Here is a 20,791-nt window from a genome sequence, read left to right as displayed (position 1 = left end):
ATGATGAAACAAAATTGATGATATGGTAAATAATGAAGAGGAAAGCTTTAAATTACAGAACAGTGTAGATGAGATGGTCAGATTAACTGACCAATGGCAAAAAGAAGTTAATCCTGAAATTTTGAGGTGATGCATTTTTGGAAAACTGACAAGGCAATAGAGTTATACTTTGAGTGGTAGGGCCCTGAGAAGTATAGGGGTGCAGAGAGACTTCGGTGTGTGCATGTTCATTGATCCTTGAAGGTAAATAATTTGGCTAAGAAGACACACGGGATCCTTGCCTTTCTTAAACAAAGCATTGTATACAAGAGCTGGGAGGCTATGATGAAACTGTATTTAACCTAAATTAGGCTAAAATATTGTGATGTGTGGTTCTGGTTATCATGCTACAGGAAAGAGGTATTTGCACTGAGGAGAGTAAAGAGGACATTCGCTGGGATGGTTTCCTGGACTAGAGCAATTCAGCTATGAAGAGAAATAGGTAGGCTGGAACGTTTTCTTAGCACAGAGAAGGCTGAGAGGGAATCACTTTGAGGTGTACAATATTATGAGGAGACATGGATGGGATAGATAAGGAGAATGTTTACCCCTTACCCAGGGGCCAAATCCCATACTGCTATGGTTACCATTGACTAGAACCTGCATTGAATCAGCCGTATAAATACTGTGGCTAGAAAAATAAGTCAGAGGCTGGGAATTCTGCAGTGAGTTACTCACCTCCTTTCTCCCCTATGCCAGCACATCATAAGTCATATTCAGAAGTGTGACAGAATATTACCAATCTACCTGGATAGGTAAAGCTCCAACAACCTCCAAAAAGCTTAACACTCTCCAAGTCAAAGTAACTCATCCAATTCAAACATATTCACCCCATCCACAAGATATAGGATCAGTTAGCTCAATTGGCTGGACGGTTGGTTTCTGACGTCAACAGCACAAATTCAATTCCCATTCCAGCTGAGGTTACCATGAAAATGCTGCCTTCTCAACTTCACCTGAGGCAGAGTGACACTCAGGTTAAATTCACCATCAGTTTTCTCTCTCTCTCTCTCTCTATCTATCTATCTAATGAGAGAACAGCCCTCTGGAACTAGGTTTGCACTACAATAAGCCTCCTTCAATCTCCCATCTAGAAAAATTACTCATGGGAACATCAGCACCTACAAGTTCCCCTCCAAGTCACACAGTGCTAACTTGGAACAAGATCATCAATCCTTCACTGTCACTGGTTAAAATCTACAAGCTCCCTTCTTGACAACAGGACTCATTGTAAGAGCCGGCACACACCCAGTAATTCCTTGTAGATACTGACACATACCTCTGATTCCCCTCAAAATTGTAATATGTTTCCTGGAGTTTTGTGTAACCTATATTGCACTCCCAGGGACAGCCTGTAGATAGTGGCAAACTCTTAGTATTGACAGGGAATCCCTAATATACCAGCAGGGACCCCATAAATGCTGACACAATGCCATTGGCATTGCAAAATTCTATTCACAACTGCAATCTGGAATATACAAGAATTGGGAGACTAGTTAAACAATAGCTTGACATAGTCATTCTCATGAAATCATACTTTTCTGCATGACCCAAATTGCTCCATCACCATCCTTGGAACATCTTATCCCATCAGCAGGACAGAGATGGTGACACATTGATTTACAGTAAAGAGTGAATGTCCCTGGAATGCCTCAGTATTGACTTTAGATGCCGGACAACTGATCAAACATGTCAGGGAAATTGCTTGTTGATTGTTGTCTACTGTGCCCGCCCTCAGCTGATAAATCAGTTCTTGTTGAACACTACTTGGCAAAGCACTTTAGCAAGGACACAGAAATTCTGAACAGGACAATTCAACATCCAACAAGAGTGGCTCAGGAGGTGACTACTGGCTTAGCTTGCTGCATCCTGGAAGATGTATCTACTATAACAGACAGCAACAGATGATGAGAGAACCATCATAAATACTTGATCTCATCCAAACCGGTTTGCATGTTGTAGATGTCTCTATCCACACTTATCAGAGTCACCACTGCACAATTTCTCTGGAGATCAGGTCCCATCCTCACATGGAGAACATGTTCTATTGAACTATGTTGACTACAAACATATGAACTAGAATTCTCTCACTCCAAAGTGATATGAGATTCTGAGACACCAGTAGCAGAATTGTTCAACATCACAATGCATATCATGGCTTGGTATGTGCTTCATTCTAAACTTAGCAACAAGCCAGGGGAACCAACTGAAAAACCTTTTTGTTTTTTATCTATCCACCCATTGCTCAAAACCTATTATAATTCTAACAATTCCCAGTTCTGATGAAAGGCCATCAACCTGAAGCCTTTACTCAGTTTCTCTCTTCACAAATGCTGTCTGACTTATTGAATATTGCCAACATTTTGTTTTTAAGCGAGGAAACCAAGCCTATTTTGATGAGACATATATAAAGTAGCACCAGGCATAACTAAAAACAAGGTGCCAACTTGGCAATACTACAATACAAACCTATTATGATAATGGTAAAAATGGACTATCAAGTTTCATCTTCCATCATTTGATTTTTAACACTCAGGACCTTTCATGAGCTAAAATGGTTTTACAAAGGAAAACACTGACTTAAGATAGCCATAGTGATCAACTGACTGGCTGAGCCAGTCCATGAAATCATCAATAACAACACCCAGTCTGAACTAAAACTAACATGTCATCTTTATCTCCTGGCTGATTTATACTTTTCTAGAAGTTTGATATACAGTATTGAGGTGAACATTGGTTTTTTTTTTCCAATCTGCATAACCTACAAACAATGAAGCTAGACACAGCAAAATACAAGAGAATGAAATTTCAGGCAACAGCTTTTCAACCGAGCAGGAAGGGAAATAGATTCATAAAAGCAGAACTGGTTGGTTTGCTCTCTCTCGCTCTGTTATTCTCAGCCTCCCCAAAATCAGCCCCCTTTGATACAGCAAATTGGAGAAATATCCATGCACTGAGAACTCAAGAATATCATCAAATTATGCCACTGCTTTAGCACAGAGGGCTGCAGAGGTTGAGTCTTTAAGTATGTTCAAGGCTGAGATAGACAGGTTCAAGGGTTATAGAGAAAAGGCAAGGAAGTGGAGTTGAGGATTATCAGCCATGATTTTATTGAGTGGCACAGCAGACTCAATGGGCTGAATAGCCTACTTCTTCTCCTGTGTCATATTATCTAACCATTGTCTCAGGTTATAATCAAGTGCCTTAACGATTTTTAAAAATCTTTCAAAATGTGCCTATTCTTATTTCTTTTTATAATACTCTCCCTTTTTAAACATTATACTTGTGTGTTGCATATTATGCTTTATTATGGTTTCTTCTTACACAAAATGGTGTCATTGGCTTAGTTTTGACTTGTAACATGTCCATATTGAAGTGTGATATAGCTACACACTAAGTATAATTAAAAATCTGTCAATACACTCCTCCTCAGCCAATTCACAATGGAATATTGGCTCTCAATTTCCAGCTGACTGGGATGCTATAACTTCCTATGTTCTAAAGATCTCTCTGTCTTCTTCATTCTCTTTGCATACAATACAATTGAGAACCAGATTTATTAATCCCTACAAATCACCATCCACAGAAATTAATTATTAGAGCACCAAGTGCTCCAATTAGCCTATTAGTACATTAACAAATCATGAACAGCTCATTGTCAATCTTGGATTAACTAGATTTTTTGTTTTTACAGCAAACTGCTGGAGAAACTCATCAGGTCTGGCAGCATCTGTGGAGAGAAATCAGAGGTAGCATTTCAGGTTGAGTGATCTTTCCTCAAACTGATGGCAGCTAGGAAAAGGTCAGTACAATATATAGGCAGAAGTTAGGTTGAGGGTGGGGGCAGGAACAGGGGATAAGGAGTAAATGATAGGTGGGGATAAGCTAAGAAAGAGAGAAGAACATATAGACAAAAGAGTGGATAACGATCTGGCGAGGAGGGTGAATAGCTATTAATGGAGATTGTTAGTGGCTAACAATGGATTGTAAGTAATAGCAGACTGTGCTACACACAACCTATTGTTAACTACTAATAGTCCCCATTAATAGTTATTCATCCTTCTAGCCAGATCATTTTTTTGACCAACTGTTCTTCCCCTCCCTGCCTTACCCCCACCTATCATTTGCTCCTTATGCTTGTCCCTGCCCTATCATTTGCCTACATACCAACATTTCCTAGCTACCATCAGTTCTGCAGGACACTCAACCCAAAACATTAATTCTGATTTCTATCCACAGATGCTGCCAAACCTGCTAAGCTTTGCCAGCAATTTCTGTTTTTGTTTCTGCCAACAACTTGAATTGACTTCTTGAAGTGTGGTCATTTTAGTAACATTAATTCCTACCATTTACCAAGATATCAGGGCACCAATGAGGCAGATGGCCTATCTGCCGAAAGTATGCAGTGTCACCCAGGGAGGGCACTTGTACTCAATGGTGATGTCCTACATTTGAGCTGGGAGCTGTGGGTTCAAATCCCACCTGCTCCAGAAACTTATCTCTCTGAATAGGTTGATTAGAAAATATTCATCCCCTAGGGTTTTAATATCATCCCCAAATATCCCAATTGAGCTTAAAAAGCTCAAGTGTACAAAACCTAATGCCAAAGTTTTACATACATGCCATAGGCCTGTTACGAGCTTTAAGTTTCAAAACAACAATTTTAAAACATGGAACTTTGAGTAAATACCTTTTGCCTCAGAGCGTTTTCACAATTTACATTAAATTAATCCATAAAAGTCACTATAAACACATTAATTTTGACCAGGGCAATATGGCTTGCTCCCTTAAAGAAAAAAAGTTTTATAATCTCAATTAAAACAGAAACAAACCCCACTCAATCAAGTGAAATTTTTAAAAACTGAATCTCAGTGTGACTGTTAATTATAGCAAGTCTGCAGGCACATCAGGATGATAAGATGTAATACGTATTTATTTGTTCATGGACATAAACATTGCTAGCAAGGCCAGCAGTCATTGCCCATTCACAACGGTCATTCAGAAGATGGAACGGAGTCTCCTTTTGAACACAATGTAGGAATATTCACGGTGTGGTAGAAAGGAATTCCAAGATTTTTACCCAGGAAAAACTGAAGCAGTAATGCAATTCCAAATTTGGATAGTACCACCTGGAGAGGAAGTTTCAGGAAACGGTCTCTTGTTTCTGACACTGATGTTACTCTAAGTTGAAGAAGTCACAGCAAGTTATTGTAGTGCGACTTGTTAACAGCATACACCACTGCCACTGCATATCAGTGGGAAAGGGGCCAAACAAGTGAACAGAGTACCAACTAAGCAATTGCTTTGTCTTGAATGGTATCATGCTTCTTGACTGCTATAATGGCAGCACTCATCCAAAGATGGGAAGGAATCCATCACACGCCTGACTTATGCCTTGCAGGTGGTGGATAGGCTTCAGGAATCACCAGAGTTCAGAGTCTCATATTTGCTTGTTAAAATGGTACAATGAAGGTTTTGTCCTGTGGCAACATCCAGGATATTATCAGTGGGCAAATTTAGCTCTGACAGTGCCTTTGAATATTAAAAGGGAGATGGTTATCTTACCTGTTGCTGATGATCGTTGCCTAGTAATTGCTTAATCAGCCCTAGTCCAGATGTTGCCTTGATCTTGCTTCCTTTTGACAGAGACTGCTTTAGTATCTGAAGTTGTGCCAGATGTGTGCTGCTCAGCAATTTGCACTACCACTTTCAATTTTAAATTGGAGCAAAGGTCAGTAATGAATCAGCCAAAGACAGCAGGACTACAGCACAATCCTGACAATATCCTAGTGCTGAAATTATTGGCTTCCTATAACAAACATTTTCTGTGCTCAGATGAACTCCAACTAGTGGAAATTCCACATTTTCCCCAAATGATTTCAAGTTTATTATAGCAGCCAAGCAAGTGCTGCCTTTCTCAGAGGCTCACTGAAGATGTTACCAGTATGGTACCAAAACGTCTGAAAATGAACCTTCCAGCTCAACGAGCAAACCTACATCCAGAACCTCAACCTGAGCTACAAATCTTCTCAAAACTCACTATCATTTGATAGTGTTACCAACAATACCATTCATCACTTTGCTGCTGATTAAATGGACTGATAGGAGAAGCCCAATTGCCATCTTGTCTTTTATAGACAACATTACTGATAATGTAGAAAATTGTTCAATGGTGTATGCTATATAATAAGTTTGATTAGAGGTGTGGTCAGTTTTGAAACTGAAGTCTTCAGTATTACTGGCAAGATGTGGTCATAAATATTCACTCAATCTTGAAATCACTAGCACAGCAGTACTACCAACTGTAACAGAGGCACTAATATGTTTAAACTGCTGAGAAAGCAGAGATGAGAGTCACATCTCATTCATAAATCCACATGCACAATCTAAAAAATGGTTACAGACACAACGCTACTTAAGAGATATCACACTGCTGATCCTAATGCAATATGCCAAAGCATTTTCATTCAGGAGTCTAGGTTTTGTGAATAGCTTGCTCATAACCCTGACCTTTTATCCTTCTCAAACACAAGTCTCAAGGTTCCTCCCCAGTTCTTGAGAAGGAATCAATCAATCATTGACTGATCCTTCCCACTTATGGCCTCACAGAGATAGGGCTCAAAGCAAAAAATCCAGGACCATGGAGAGCACCAACTGTTACAGTAAATGTTTACACAATAGGTTAAAAAAACAAGGACTGCAGATGCTGGAAACCAAAGTCTAGATTAGAGTGGTGCTGGAAAAGCACAGCAGTTCAGGCGGCAATCAGAGGAGCAGGAAAATCAATGTTGTTTCGGATAAATCGGAGATCTCTCCACCCTGCAGGCACTCTGCCTCTATTCCTGATGAAGGGCTTTTGCCCAAAATGTCAAATGTTTACATAATGATTGCTGGCAAAAACTATGAAAGCTACAATATGGATTAGCTTCAAAATTTGCAGAGGAAAGTTAGTAAATTACTGGATTTCAAACTGTATTTGCAATATTGCTTACAAAAGCTTACCACTGTTGGATGGATATCTAGCTTTCAATACAGAATAATGCCAACAGCATGGGTTGAGTTGCTATACCTGATGAGCTTACCATGGACTCTTTTTCAACTTGTTCCCTTGCCGAAAGCATGGTGACCCTCAGTTTAAACCACCACCAGCGGTGTATCTCGAGAGAAGAGCAGCCCCAAGGTCTGCCAGGACTATGGTGACGACCTTCAACTTTTGCAAGAACTGTCTGGCAGTCTTTGTCTAGCAGTGATGTACAAATTATTAAAGCATTAAAACATAGCGGAACTTGTGTTACTACTCCAGTGTAACCACCAGTATGCAATCATGCCTTCAAGTAAACTCTAGTAAAATAATTGCAAGTGATAGAATAGATACCTAAAAATGATGTAAAGGCACTAACCTGAGCAGTTTATCACAATAGTTAATGTCATGAATTGCAACTTTAAAATCAACAAAAAACCATGATTTCTAGTAGTATTTGTCCTAGCTCCACATCTTCCTTCACGAGATGTACACTTTGTTTTCTTTTAACTAGTTTAATCACAGGAAATGGGTGCTACTGGCTAGGCCAGCAAATCACAGCCCATCCCCCAACTGCCCAAAAGAGATAGACATATTGCTGCAGTTCTGCAGTCACATATAAGCCAGACCAGTTAAGGATGCAGTTTCCGCACTTAAAAGGAAACATTAGTGAATCAGATGGGTTTTTCTAACAATGACTATCTTTAGACTCTTCACTCAATTTTTATTGAATTCAAATTCCACTATCTGCCATTGCGGGATTCAAACATGGGTACCCAGAACATTACATGGGTCTCTGGATTAACAGTCTAGCAATAATGCCACAAGACCATCACCTTCCCTTATTATCCCCATTGCTCCTCACTTGATGCTCCTTAATAATGCATTATTACACCAGAGAGAAATTGTTTCATTTACTGCGAATTTTTTCATTTTTGATGCACAAAAACTCACCTCAACTATCTTAACTATAAACAACAACCAAGAGCAGGTGGTTGCACAACTCAACAGATGAATGGCTTTTAACCAGTGGTGTTTTTAAACTAGCCAATTCATTTCACTTCAACCAGCAGAATTTATAAATTAGTTCCATCACTACAGTTATTCACCATTTGGCAAAAAAGATCATTAAGTCAAATACAAGGTTTGGTTAAAAAAAAACATGAATTGCTAGAGGTTTGATAAAAGGCTACCACAGGTTATGATGCAAAAGCATTTAACATAATGGTGGCAAAGAATAAGAACAGGAAAAAGACAAAAGATAATTTTTAGAAGCAGTTTAAAAAAAAGGAATAAGTGAGTGTGTTCTGGAGTCATGGTCTCAGAAAAATGGAGAAAACCAGATTCAAAATCATGTTTAACAGCTTTAATTTCTATGACAGAATTGTCAAGGCGTTGGTTTTCACTTAAAAGTACAGCTTTTAAAACTAATAACTTAAAACTGCTACAACGTAGATTAATGAAATGGTCCACAATCCTTTCCTTCGGAAGTATTTACGATGCATTTTGATTAACCAGTCTTTTATTATGGAGCTTAAATGGTAAACTGTGATCATCCACTCTAAACCTGGGCTTCCAATTGTGGAGGCTGAAGAAGTGGCAACCGACAAATCTCGAATTCATCTGCTTTTCTGAGCCTTTTGGGCAGACTTGGTTACTTTGCCAGCACCAGTAGCCTTTCTCTCAACAGCTTTGATGACACCAACCGCTACAGTTTGTCTCATGTCACGAACTGCAAAACGACCTGGAATATTTTTAAAAGTATGGTTACATTCAAGTTTAATTTGACAGCAGGTGAACAAGTATGCAGTTTTACTTACCCAAAGGTGGGTATTCAGAGAAGCTCTCAACACACATGGGCTTCCCAGGAATCATTTCCACAATGGCAGCATCCCCAGATTTCAGAGATTTGGGGTTGTCTTCTAGCTTCTTTCCAGAGCGACGGTCAATCTTCTCTTTTAACTCAGCAAACTTGCAAGCAATATGAGCAGTATGGCAATCCAAGACAGGAGCATAACCAGCAGCAATCTGTCCTGGGTGGTTCAAAATGATTACCTGCATTAAAAGAAAATCAGTTTTCATTCTGTAATAAACTTCAGGGCAAATATTTTTCAGAAGAGGAGAAACTTTAACGTAGTATACTTAAAGCACCAAGGCATGAGAGAATTATCAGTAAACATACAGCCACAGGCAAAGATCTTAGGGCAGATGACCCACAAAGTTTTTTAAAATAAAGACAGATTTAATAAATACCTCAAGAAAATAAGGCATAGAAACAGAGGAGTTTACAGAGGGAATTTCAGACATCGACAGCAAAGCAACTGAAAATATGGCTGCCAATGGAGAAGTAAAACTGAGAACATAGGAAAATTGGATATGGGCAACAGTTGGCCACAAAGCAATTTGAAAGCAAAAAAAAAAGTAGAGGACTCCAAAATCCAGGTCTGTTTGACTTTGAGCCAATGCAGATCAAAAAGCACAGAACAATGGTTCAATAGTATAGTCAAGACATGAAGATGTGGATAATTAAAACATTGGAGGATGGAAAAATGCGAGGTTGGTCAGGAGCACATTAGAATAATCAAGTCTAGAGATACAAGTTTAAGCAAATAAGCTGAGCTGAGTCAGAGTTGAATAATGCAGCCAGTGGAAATAGGCAGTGTCGGTGATTATGTAAATTAGGTTTGAAACATGATCAAATACAAACACCAAGATCATGAATGATCATGCTCAGTTTAAGACTGGTTACAAAGAATGAAAACTGCTGTCAGGGAACAAACTGTTGGGAACTGTAAGATACTGGCTATACAGATCTCCCAATATTTAACTGGAGAAGCCATCTATTCAGACATGCAGCTTGACAAGTAGGAGGTCCATGGAGAGTGGTGGCGAGAACCAAATGTCACTAGCACATATATGGCTTCTGGTCTGTAGTCTTAGAAGGTATCACCAAAAGCTAACTGTATAGATGTAGATGAGAAGTTAAAGGGGCCAAGGAAAGAAAAAGTAACAGAACAAGGGGAGAATCCTCTGTAGCAGATTTTCTAGCTACAAAAGGATAGATCAGAGTAGACAAAGCTAAGACAGCTTGATAACAGTAAACAGGATTTGGAAGGAGAGTGAAGTAGTCAGCTTTAATCACAAAAGAATGTGTAGACTCAGTCATTTCAAGCTGTTACTGGACCAGAAACTTCTTTGGAAGGTTTCAAACATTGAGTTGAGAAAGTAACCACACAGATTTAGAAGCTACAAGTAAATTCAAGAAATTCAGAGGGAAATAAAATGAGGTTAAACGGAGAATTTAAGTAGTGATGACCAATGTTCTATCAAGTGCTGTGCTCTCATGTGGCTTAAATACTATGTAGCTCACCACGCATTAGCAACATTGCCTTGAAGTTGTATACATGCAAGGCAACTTTAAAAATGACTGCAAAGCTCATCACTTTGATTCTACATAGCAAATATTGATGATGATAGTAAATTTAGGAGGGGACTAAAAATGCGGAAGGAAGGCGCTGTTAACAGTAATCAATGTGAAAGCTCTAAAGGAATGTTAATTGGTCAGCAATTTGTTCAGAATAGGAGAGGAAGGAGAGTGGACTCTAAGAGATGGAAGAGATTCAGGACATCAGGTGAGAGGATAATACATAACACATTTGTCTTGTTGAACTGGGAAAGGAGAGAAACAGCAAAAGTTGACCAGTCTTGAATTTTGTGACAAAAAAAATCCATGAAGCTCCTCACATTTATTACTGAAGGCAAGGGACATTTAAGAACATAGTTTACATTGAAGAGAAGATTATATTTTCATGCCCAAATGTTCATCGAATAGGACAACAGTTTTAGTGATCAACAGGATAATTGACAATGCTTTAAAGTGTCCAGCTAGAGGTGGTGATAATTAAAGTAAATTACCAAAGTATAAGGAACAATTCAGTCAAGACAGTAAATATTTAATGTGACATTAAGGTTGTCAAGTGTAATCTAGTGAATGATGCTCCAGGCCAAATATTGGCAATTTAGTAGTAGTCAAGACCCAAGAGGGAAAGAGCTTATTTCCCCCAAGGCCAGGAAAATAATATTGGATAGGGAAGGTAATTGAGGGCATAGAGCAATAATGAAATAACAGACGTCCTTGCCTAATTAGTGTTCATAATGTGTAACAGGTCACACAAAATTAAAAAGATTCGGGGATGCGGCCAGAAGAGATTGAGGAAAAGGCAGCAATAAACCCAAAAAAAAGTACAGGTGGAAGACAAAAATCATCAATAAAGGTAATTCAGTATAGAAACAGAGGAAGGTAGGAAACAAAATCTAAGAAGAAACTTGATGCAACACCTTATGCAGTCGTACAGAACAAGGAATTTACACTGACCTTTTGAAGATACACATGATGGAGAAGGCGGGAACAGTGAAAAACAAAGTGAATGGAATGGCATAGGTGCAAAATAGCAAATATATGCATCTTGAAAAAGAACACCAGAAAATTAAAGATGCACAAGCAACCCACAGAACGGCAGAATGGAGTGAACATAATTTCTGGGGAAAACTAAGCTTAAAGTTAGGAGGCCTGATGAAGTTGCTATTGGTTGGATGGAGTCAGCAACAAACTTACATCAGTTGCCACACTAGTGTACCCATGGTCTATTCTGTAATTAGACAAATTGAGGAGCATGCCTCAAAATGTGTACTTTGAAACATTTAAAACAGCTGTAGCTGGTGCCTACATTGCTAGGTGAAAACAAATTGAAACGGCCATGCTAAACTGCCCATAGTGTGCCCAGGGATATTTAGGCTAGGTGGATTAGCAGGGTGACAGGGATGGGTGGGTCTGGATGGGACACTCAGAGCTGAAAATGTGTTGCTGGAAAAGCGCAGCAGGTCAGGCAGCATCCAGGGAACGTTTCGGGCATAAGCCCTTCTTCAGGAAGCTGCGCTTTTCCAGCAACACATTTTCAGCTGATCTCCAGCATCTGCAGACCTCACTTTCTCCTGGGACACTCAGAGGATCAGTGTGGACATTGTGGGCCTAATAGCCACCTTCCACACTGTAGGGATTCCATGATTCTGACAATACAGCCAAGATGATATCTGTCAATAGGTCTGCTAGGAATCATTGCTTATAGATAAAGTCCTGATAATAAGGCAATATTTTCTTAACCATCAAAACTCAATTAATATAATTGCCAAATAATGACTCGATTCTGACAAATTTCAGATACAAGCAGTCATCATTCCAACTTCTGTTGCCCCAACCTCAAAATGCATTTTGAAACGGTGACTGGATGTGATTTCTATCCGCAACATCACCGCCATCTGCACTAAGCCATACACCACCCTGACTGAGCATTATTACCATTCCTTCAATGTCACCAGGTCAAAATTATTTCCGAACAGCACCGGGAGGTATCCCTACACCATATAGTTTGCAGCAGTTCAATAAGGTAGCTCACCACCACCTTCCCTGGTGGAACTAGAGATGGATATTGGATGTTGGCCTTGCCAATGATAGCAACTTGCCACTAAAAAAAAACTGAAAATTTAAAAATAAATGAAGGGACAATACAGGTTTCCATTCAATGCCAAAGAACAATCCTGTAAATAATCTGGACTAATAGAAAACAATGCCAAAGCACTGACTTGTGAAGTGAAGTTGGCAGCTTCCATCGGTGGGTCATTCTTGCTATCCCCAGCAACATTACCACGCCGAACATCTTTTACAGATACATTTTTAACATTGAAGCCAACATTGTCACCCGGCATAGCTTCAGTCAGGGCTTCATGGTGCATTTCAACAGATTTTACTTCTGTTGTCACGTTTACAGGTGCAAATGTAACTACCATTCCAGGTTTCAGAATACCAGTTTCAACACGACCCACTGGTACAGTACCAATACCTGCAAGTGAACATAGAAAGTTCATACTTTAAGATCAGTGTTCCAGCTCGCCAACCCAAATGTACACTTAGCAAAATCAAAGTTCAATAGCATCACCATTTAAAATTGTTTCTTAAAAAAATAAAGGCCTTGGATTCAAATACCACACTATTACTTGAGTGGTTACAGTGATCATTCAGATCACATTATTTCTAAAGTTATTACTTGTGTTCCCTCCTATTCTCATCATACCACAATGCAAGTATGGTATGCATTTTATTTTTACTCAGTAGGAGACATGGATTACAGGTTTGCTCACTTTAGGCTTCTTTGATATTCAAGAAGCTTATCATAGCTATTTGTTTCAGAATTTCACAGTTGAAAACACAGCAGTGATTGGGAAAGAATTTGCTTAGTCTCAATACCTATAGAAGATAGGTTAACTGGAGAGTATTCAAAATTTTAAATTAGCATTTGCACTTTTGTCAAATGATCTTTTCTGACATCCACTGATGGATTATTTTTATACAGGGAAAAATCTACCACTAAGTTTTGATAGAGAAATGAAGAATATATTTTGCTTCAAAACAGCCACTTCACAACATTCAGATCTGAATTACTGTAATACTTGCCACCAATTTTGTAGACATCTTGCAGAGGAAGACGAAGAGGTTTTTCTGTTGGCCGTTGTGGTGGGAGGATAGAATCTAAAGCCTCCAACAAAGTAACTCCATTAGCATTACCTTCCTTACGGTTGATCTTCCAACCTTTGAACCAAGTCATCTGTGTGAAAGAAGCACCTTGAATGTTTACTTCCTACTACTGAACAGCAATATAGCCTATGGATAATTTTCCTTTATTATCAGTAGATTCCACAAAATCAAATAAGACAACTAGGGTACATAACTTTGGAAGAGGCAATAAACTCAATTAGATTAACTCCAACCTTCCTGTTAAATGCAGAAAACATTGACCTGACCCCTCATCCACAATTAGGTAAGCTCAATCAAAATCAGTTGGCAACTGCAACGCCTCCCTAACTGGTAGTAAGGTAAGAAGAGTTGATGCAGGATAATTGAATTTACCTCCAAATTCCTGCTTCCAACTCACCCTCACTGCTGCTGCCACTCAAAAGTTAGCAACTTTTCATTGTTAGCACTGGAGTTGTGCTGATGTAATCTACCTAATAGAGGGCCACGATCATCATGGTATCCAAGCCAGCAGCAGTGTGGGGTCTACACCACAGTAGACCCTAATCATGAGAAACGTTATTTAATTGCCTGAAAGGCACTCAATTCCACAGGTAAGGTCCAATAGAATTCCCAAGGGTCCCAGTGTCTCTGAACAGTGGGCAAAATTCCCATTAGCCCAACATGATCATGGCCATCAGTAAAGGTAGCAGCTTCTCATATTTAAGATTGCACAAGGTTGCTACAAATGAAATAGCTTTTTAAAACAATAGTCCCAAAGGTACTCACATTAGAACTAGCCTCCAGCATGTTGTCACCATGCCAGCCAGAGATCGGTACAAATGCTACAGTGTCTGGATTGTAACCGATTTTCTTGATATAAGTGCTGACTTCTTTAACAATCTCTTCATATCGTTTTTGGCTATATGGGGGTTCAGTAGAATCCATCTTATTCACTCCAACAATGAGCTGTTTCACACCCAGGGTGTAGGCCAGAAGAGCATGCTCCCGAGTCTGGCCATTTTTAGATATGCCAGCTTCAAATTCACCAACACCAGCCGCAACGATTAATACAGCACAGTCAGCCTTTAAAACAATAAATAAACATTATATAAATCACTTACTAGTGTCATTTTTCAAAAATGTTGCCCTGGTGGTTCTTAACGTGACATACCTGAGAAGTACCAGTAATCATGTTTTTAATGAAATCTCTGTGACCAGGAGCATCAATAATGGTAATATAATACTTGCTGGTTTCAAATTTCCAGAGAGAAATGTCAATTGTAATACCACGTTCACGTTCAGCCTTCAACTTGTCCAACACCCAGGCATACTTGAAAGACCCCTTGCCCATCTGGAAGAATAGATAGTTATTGTACATTAGAGTTGCTGCAAGCCAATACAGAATGCTACAATTATATAGAAACAATTCTAGTGTCCAGAGATTTTGATAAATTAAAACACGCTACAAAGACAAAATTATAAAAGCAAATCTTAGTCATGCAGATTAATGTTGTACACTAACCACTAGATTTTTACATCAGCACTTGTCACAATGTTTTACATACCAAAGCCATAATAAGTTATTGTTTCGCAAAGATTCAAGACCACAAAGCTTAGTATATCTGCACTGTTGAAATTCTGTCAACCTCCCTGCCTGTTCCCCTTCTGCAGAATGCAAACGTATACTCGAATCTGTCCTGTACTTCCAGTAACAGTTCTAACTGTTGGAGATAATATTGCTTACATCTTTATCTAGCTTTTATCGGAGAAAATAAGCCCCTAGCTTAAATTGTTGTGAACTATAATGGTCGCATTCTCTTATAATAATCACAAATCAATCATGGAAAATTGCTAGTATTCACAGGAATGAAACTGGGGTTCCAATGTTCATGCAAAGGCCATTGGATGTGAAGATAACCGTCCAGATGTCATGAGGTATTGGTGGTTTATCCAGAATTGACAAGACAGCAAAGAAACAGTGTTTTCTCACAGTTTTTGTTCACTTTTCCCTTGGAAGGAAGGGCTAGTACAAACCAAGTTCAGCAGATGCACTGGTTTCCTAAGGAGTTGTAATTTTGGCAAGACCAGTGTTTCTGGGTCAAAAAAAATGTGAAAGTAGTTATTCATTTCTACTGTTGAGGCTAGTCCTACTTGTTTCTTTTCAATTCAGTGAAACAAACATTTTGAAAACAGAACAGTTTAGAAGCAAATGATATCATAATTCAACTGACAGATTTGCAAATGTCTATACAAACAAAACCCAGAAGAACTGCGAATGCTGGAAATCAGAAAAAAAAACACTTTACTGGAAAAACTCAGCAGGTCTGGCAGCACCTGTGGAGAGAAAGCAGAGTTAACCTTTCGGATCTAGTGATCCTTTATAACTGTATTTTGAAGAAAAGGGTCACTGGACCAAAACACAAATGTTTCCAGACCTGAGTCTTATTTCCAGCAATTTCTACTTTTGTAATTATTTCCAGCATCTGCAGTTTATTCAGCTTTTGCTAAGGGTTGTGTGGCATACAAGAACTTCCAAAAGGCATTAGACAGTGTCACATAACAGTCTTGCCAGCAAAATTGAAGCCTGTGGGCAAAGAATGACAGCATGGTAACCAGAATAATAGGAAACAGCAATGGTGACCGTTTCTTTTTCTAACTGCAGGACAGTGAATAGTGAAGTTCTCCAGGGATCAGTGTTAAACCAATTGCTGTTCGTGGGTATCATTGATTAGATTTGGACGTACATAGCACAAATTCAAAATTTACAATTGACAAATCTTGGAAGAACACCAAAAGGAAGATAATGACAACTCAACAATACAGGGTAAGCTATTTAGGACAGAGGAATAGGGGAAAGCAGAAATAAGTACAGAGCTGGATGATCAGCCAACATCATATAAAACGCTGGATGGCTGAATGACCTATTCCTGTTCCTATTTTTGTTACAGCTCTAAAGCTGTACAGGTTGATGGCAAGTATAGACAAAGATGAAATAAAAGATTTTGATGGGACTAATGATTAAAAGCAATATAAAAGTGATCATTCTAAAATAGCATACAGGAGCAGAAAAAAATTGAACATAAATGTTGAAGATGGTAGGGCATGTTGAGAAAGTGTCAGTAAGCCATAATCGAATCCTGGGCTTTAATTAAGATACAATAAAAAAAGCAAGGAAGTTAACTGCCTTCATAAAACACAACCAAAAAATAACTGTAGATGCTGGAAATCTGAAACAAAAACAGAAACTGAAGAAACTCAGCAGGTCTGGCAGCAACTAGAGACAAAACAGTCAATGTTTAAGGTGCAGTGATTCTTCTCCAGCTCTTCAGTGGGCATTACATTTTGAAAAATGTGGAGGGTTATAGAGAACACACAGAAAACAAGTTACAGAAATGGCTCTGGGATTGCGATTTTAGTTATGAGAAAAAGGTTTCAGCCAAGTTTCTCAAGAAAACCAGGATGACGAGACAAATTGAACAGTGTCCTTCTGCACTATGAGAACTGTTTTTGTTTGCTGTTTATACAGAATATATGTACCTAACTTCAACACAAATTCTGCAAAGATAGAATTTCAAATATATTTCAAAGTTTGAGAGAAGATTTGTAGCTCAGGCGCTCATTGTTGTGGTTCTGTTCGCTGAGCTGGGAATTTGTGTTGCAGACGTTTCGTCCCCTGAATAGGTGCTTGGGAGCCTCCTGTGAAGCGCTTCTGTGATCTTTCCTCCAACATTTGTAGTCGTTTGAATCCGCCGCTTCCGGTTGTCAGTTCCAGCTGTCCGTTGCAGTGGTCGGTATATTGGGTCCAGGTCGATGTACTTATTGATTGAATCCGTGGATGAATGCCATGCCTCTAGGAATTCCCTGGCTGTTCTCTGTTTGGCTTGTCCTATAATAGTAGTGTTGTCTCAGTCGAATTCATGTTGCTTGTCATCTGTATGTGTGGCTACTAAGGATAGCTGGGACAACACTACTATTATAGGACAAGCCAAACAGAACAGCCAGGGAATTCCTAGAGGCATGGCACTCATCCACAGATTCAATCAATAAGCACATCGACCTGGACCCAATATACGGACCACTGCAACGGACAGCTGGAACTGACAACCGGAAGCGGCAGATTAAAACCACTACAAATTCCGGAGGAAAGATCACAGAAGCGCTTCACAGGAGGCTTCCAAGCACTGAGGATGTCACCTAGACACGGGACGAAATGTCTGCAACACAAATTCCCAGCTCAGCGAACAGAACCACAACAAATATTTCAAGCAGCGTTCCTCTGAACTCTATTCTAGATCAATCTCAAGCTAACAAAGTAATAAGTCAACTCTGTAATGGAAATGCAGCCTTACCAAAAATAATTTAAATTGTTATTTTTTTAAACCAGCTGACAGTTGGTTAAGTTTCAATACACCCAAGTGATTTATTCTGATAGTATACTACAACTGTTGCACCTGACCAAAGATCAAACATGTCAGAAACCTGTCAGAGGCATGTAATTAAGTTAGATACACATAAGCAAATTTTTGACAAAATAATGCTTGAAAGTTTTCCCCTGCCCATATAGGGTAACTTTAAATTTTCAAATTTGCTTACATTAGTTTTCTTTTAAAATGAAAATAATCAAAAACGGCACAGATTAGATCAGCCAACCACCCAATCAATATAGCTACTCAGAATCCAAATCCTTGAAGCACAACCTACTCCAGGATTTGCTATTCAGATGCTTCTCTAAAGAAAGAAAATGCAAACAAGACAACGATAGTAACATGCTTGTATAGGAATCCTGGTAATTCAATGCTCCAGTCATGCAAGACCAATAAGCAATTTAACCCTTTGAGCACTCTAGCTCTTTCCAGGCCAGAACAAATTGGGACATAAATCTCATTCTAGTTTCAGTTTAATTGACAAAGGAATTTGGATCATACTCAAATCAAACACTATCTACTAATGGTTACTGGATTAGAACTTGTATACTCAAAAGGTTTATTTTCTTTCCACCCAAAAGCCAGAAAACAGTACCACATATGGTACATTAGTAGCCTTCAGTAATAATAAAGCTTAGCAAAAATGGAGGAAAAAAAGGAGATAGATAAGTGCAAATCCTGCTGATTCTACAGATGCAACACCTTGGATTCTCTTCAGAATTTAGCCTACCATTGACTTTGGTAGTTTCATTCTCATTTTTCAAGAGCTCGGATCCACAAAAACAGAATAGTAACTTCATGTCTAGTTGCAGTGATGGATACAACTGAAGTGGGAGGGTTAAAAAGAGACATTTCATTATAATGCAAGTTTGTTCAGTATCCTACATGGCATTTACAATATTGTCATACTCATCACATTTTTAATGATAGAACCATACAAGGTAACTTTCCAACAGTACAACAACAATTATAAAGTTGATCTTGCTTTCTCACCTCAGCAGCTTCCTTCTCAAACTTCTCAATGGTTCTCTTGTCAATGCCACCACATTTGTAGATCAAATGGCCAGTTGTGGTGGACTTGCCAGAGTCCACATGGCCAATCACAACAATGTTGATGTGGATCTTTTCCTTACCCATTGCTTTTGCCAAAGGATGTTGCCTCAGCCCTAAAGGAACCAGGGATGGGGGTTAAATTGGTCAACAATTAAAAAAAAGTTAAGAAAGCAGTAACTCGATGCAGCCCTCCATGTCTTCAAATTACAGGAGTCAGTTGGTTTACTCGAAAAGACAACGATCTTCTGAATGAGAAGAGAGAGCGCCTCTCTCGACCTCCAGCTGCTTTCCCTCCTTTTTAAGCGCATATTTGTCCATTTCTCCGAATTGTTACAATAATAGATACCTTTTGCCTTTCCCTCTCTGACGCCCCCCCGCCTTTTCCATGTTGCTCTCCTCCATTTTGACTGACAATAACCGCACGGACACACCGGCCATTTTCTCACTGGCGGGCACTGAGCCGCGGCTCCCTCCCCCACTGCTCCTCTGGACACACAGTCAGTAATAAGATTTACTCAATCTTCGCTGCACCATAACCAACGTTTAAAAGGAAAAATGGCAAAAGAAACATCTTCACAAAATAAAGAGCGCGCACACACAAGGAACGCCGCCCACCTGTCGGCTAACCTCTCTGGTTTTATTCTATGTCACAGACGCGAACAGCGGTGAAGAGAAGAGACAGACGGAGACGGAGAGAGAAAAATAGGCTGTTTCGGCAAATCCCGTAACAGGGAATCAAAATATTAGGGGTCGGAGAGCCCCCATTCACAGTGGAATTAGCCAAATCGAGCCGAAACCAGTCACCGATCGCCGAAATCTAACGGAGCTAGCCCGCAGCTTCCATTCCCTTAAGCTCAATCGCACCATCAGCACCACAAACCCCGCTGTTTCCTTCACGGCTTCACCTTCTCACCCTCTCGACGGAGCAGATGGTGGTTATCGCCGGCAGATGGTCAATGCGTCGAGCGAAAGGGCTGCCCGATACCCACCTGTTTCACACGCGCTCGGCAAATAGGCGGAAAGCGGCTGCGTGATGGCTATTAATAGGTACCAGAGGGGGTCCGCCGATTGACTTCAATTGCAACCCCCCCACACACGTCCGTCCGTCCGTTTCCCCACCCGGCTCGCGCTCCGACTCCGCCCCCGACCCCCTCCTCAAGTCAACAGCTCGAGCTCGCCTGCCGCATGAACGGATTCGGGGGGAAATGGGAGAACGTTATCCACAGCGCAGGAGACCTTTCGGCCCGATGTCTCCCTGCTGCCTCAAGAGCAACAACACCGAGAGCCAGTCTCCCTCACCTAACGCCCTCCTAACCTTCCAGAAACCCTTTCCTCCTCATATAATTCTCTTTCGAAAGCCTCCACCGCACCCCGATCACTTACCGCCTGAAAAAAAAGATTTTCCTCCTTGCATCTTTCGCCAATCACTTGAATTAACGTCTTCTGGGATCTCGTCCATGCATCAATGGAAGCCAGGAGGTTTCTCCCAGTCTACTGATTTCAAGAGGAGAAAGATTTTAAAAAAGACGTGAGGGCAATGTAATCTCACATATAATCTCTTGTGTTTTAATATTTTATTAGTAATGAGGGTTTGTCCCCATTGATCTTTCCCTGAAAGCTTTACCTCACCAGCAAATATGTCAAATTAGTTGTCCATGTACAAACTAGTCCCACCTGCCTACTCCA

At 39.8% G+C, this 20,791-nt stretch overlaps 1 protein-coding gene across 6 annotated transcripts; it reads right to left on the bottom strand.

The window, feature by feature from the left end:
- Window positions 1-8,411: 8,411 nt before the first annotated feature.
- Window positions 8,412-20,574, bottom strand: LOC122542581 (elongation factor 1-alpha 1). Of its 6 annotated transcripts, none has more exons than XM_043680499.1 (8): window positions 20,489-20,574; window positions 19,046-19,218; window positions 14,800-14,979; window positions 14,415-14,711; window positions 13,569-13,719; window positions 12,701-12,957; window positions 8,881-9,115; window positions 8,412-8,804 (listed from the first exon to the last, which is right to left on the bottom strand). In XM_043680499.1, exons 1-8 carry the CDS (start codon window positions 20,562-20,564, stop codon window positions 8,680-8,682), a joined length of 1,494 nt encoding a protein of 497 aa, XP_043536434.1. In that variant the 5' UTR covers window positions 20,565-20,574; the 3' UTR covers window positions 8,412-8,679. The 6 variants fall into 6 exon arrangements, with proteins under 6 accessions (XP_043536434.1, XP_043536460.1, XP_043536453.1 ...); XM_043680525.1 differs by lacking the exon at window positions 20,489-20,574 and adding an exon at window positions 20,095-20,222; XM_043680518.1 differs by lacking the exon at window positions 20,489-20,574 and adding an exon at window positions 20,019-20,106.
- Between the last annotated feature and the right edge of the window lie 217 nt (window positions 20,575-20,791).

Source organism: Chiloscyllium plagiosum, chromosome 3, assembly GCF_004010195.1.
Source record: "Chiloscyllium plagiosum isolate BGI_BamShark_2017 chromosome 3, ASM401019v2, whole genome shotgun sequence".
Lineage (NCBI taxonomy): Eukaryota > Metazoa > Chordata > Chondrichthyes > Orectolobiformes > Hemiscylliidae > Chiloscyllium > Chiloscyllium plagiosum.
This window is presented reverse-complemented; position numbering and strand designations above follow the sequence as displayed.

Bases quoted from the DNA above. Each gene is read 5' to 3' on its own strand.
- LOC122542581 (XM_043680499.1), bottom strand. From the start codon at position 20,564: ATGGACGAGATCCCAGAAGACGTTAATTCAAGTGATTGGCGAAAGATG. The intron at 19,219-20,488 runs GTAAGTGATCGG...TGGTTCCTTTAG, and splicing joins AAAATCTTTTTTTTCAGGCG to GGCTGAGGCAACATCCTTTG. The intron at 9,116-12,700 runs GTCAGTGCTTTG...CTTTTAATGCAG, and splicing joins CTGCCAACTTCACTTCACAA to GTAATCATTTTGAACCACCC.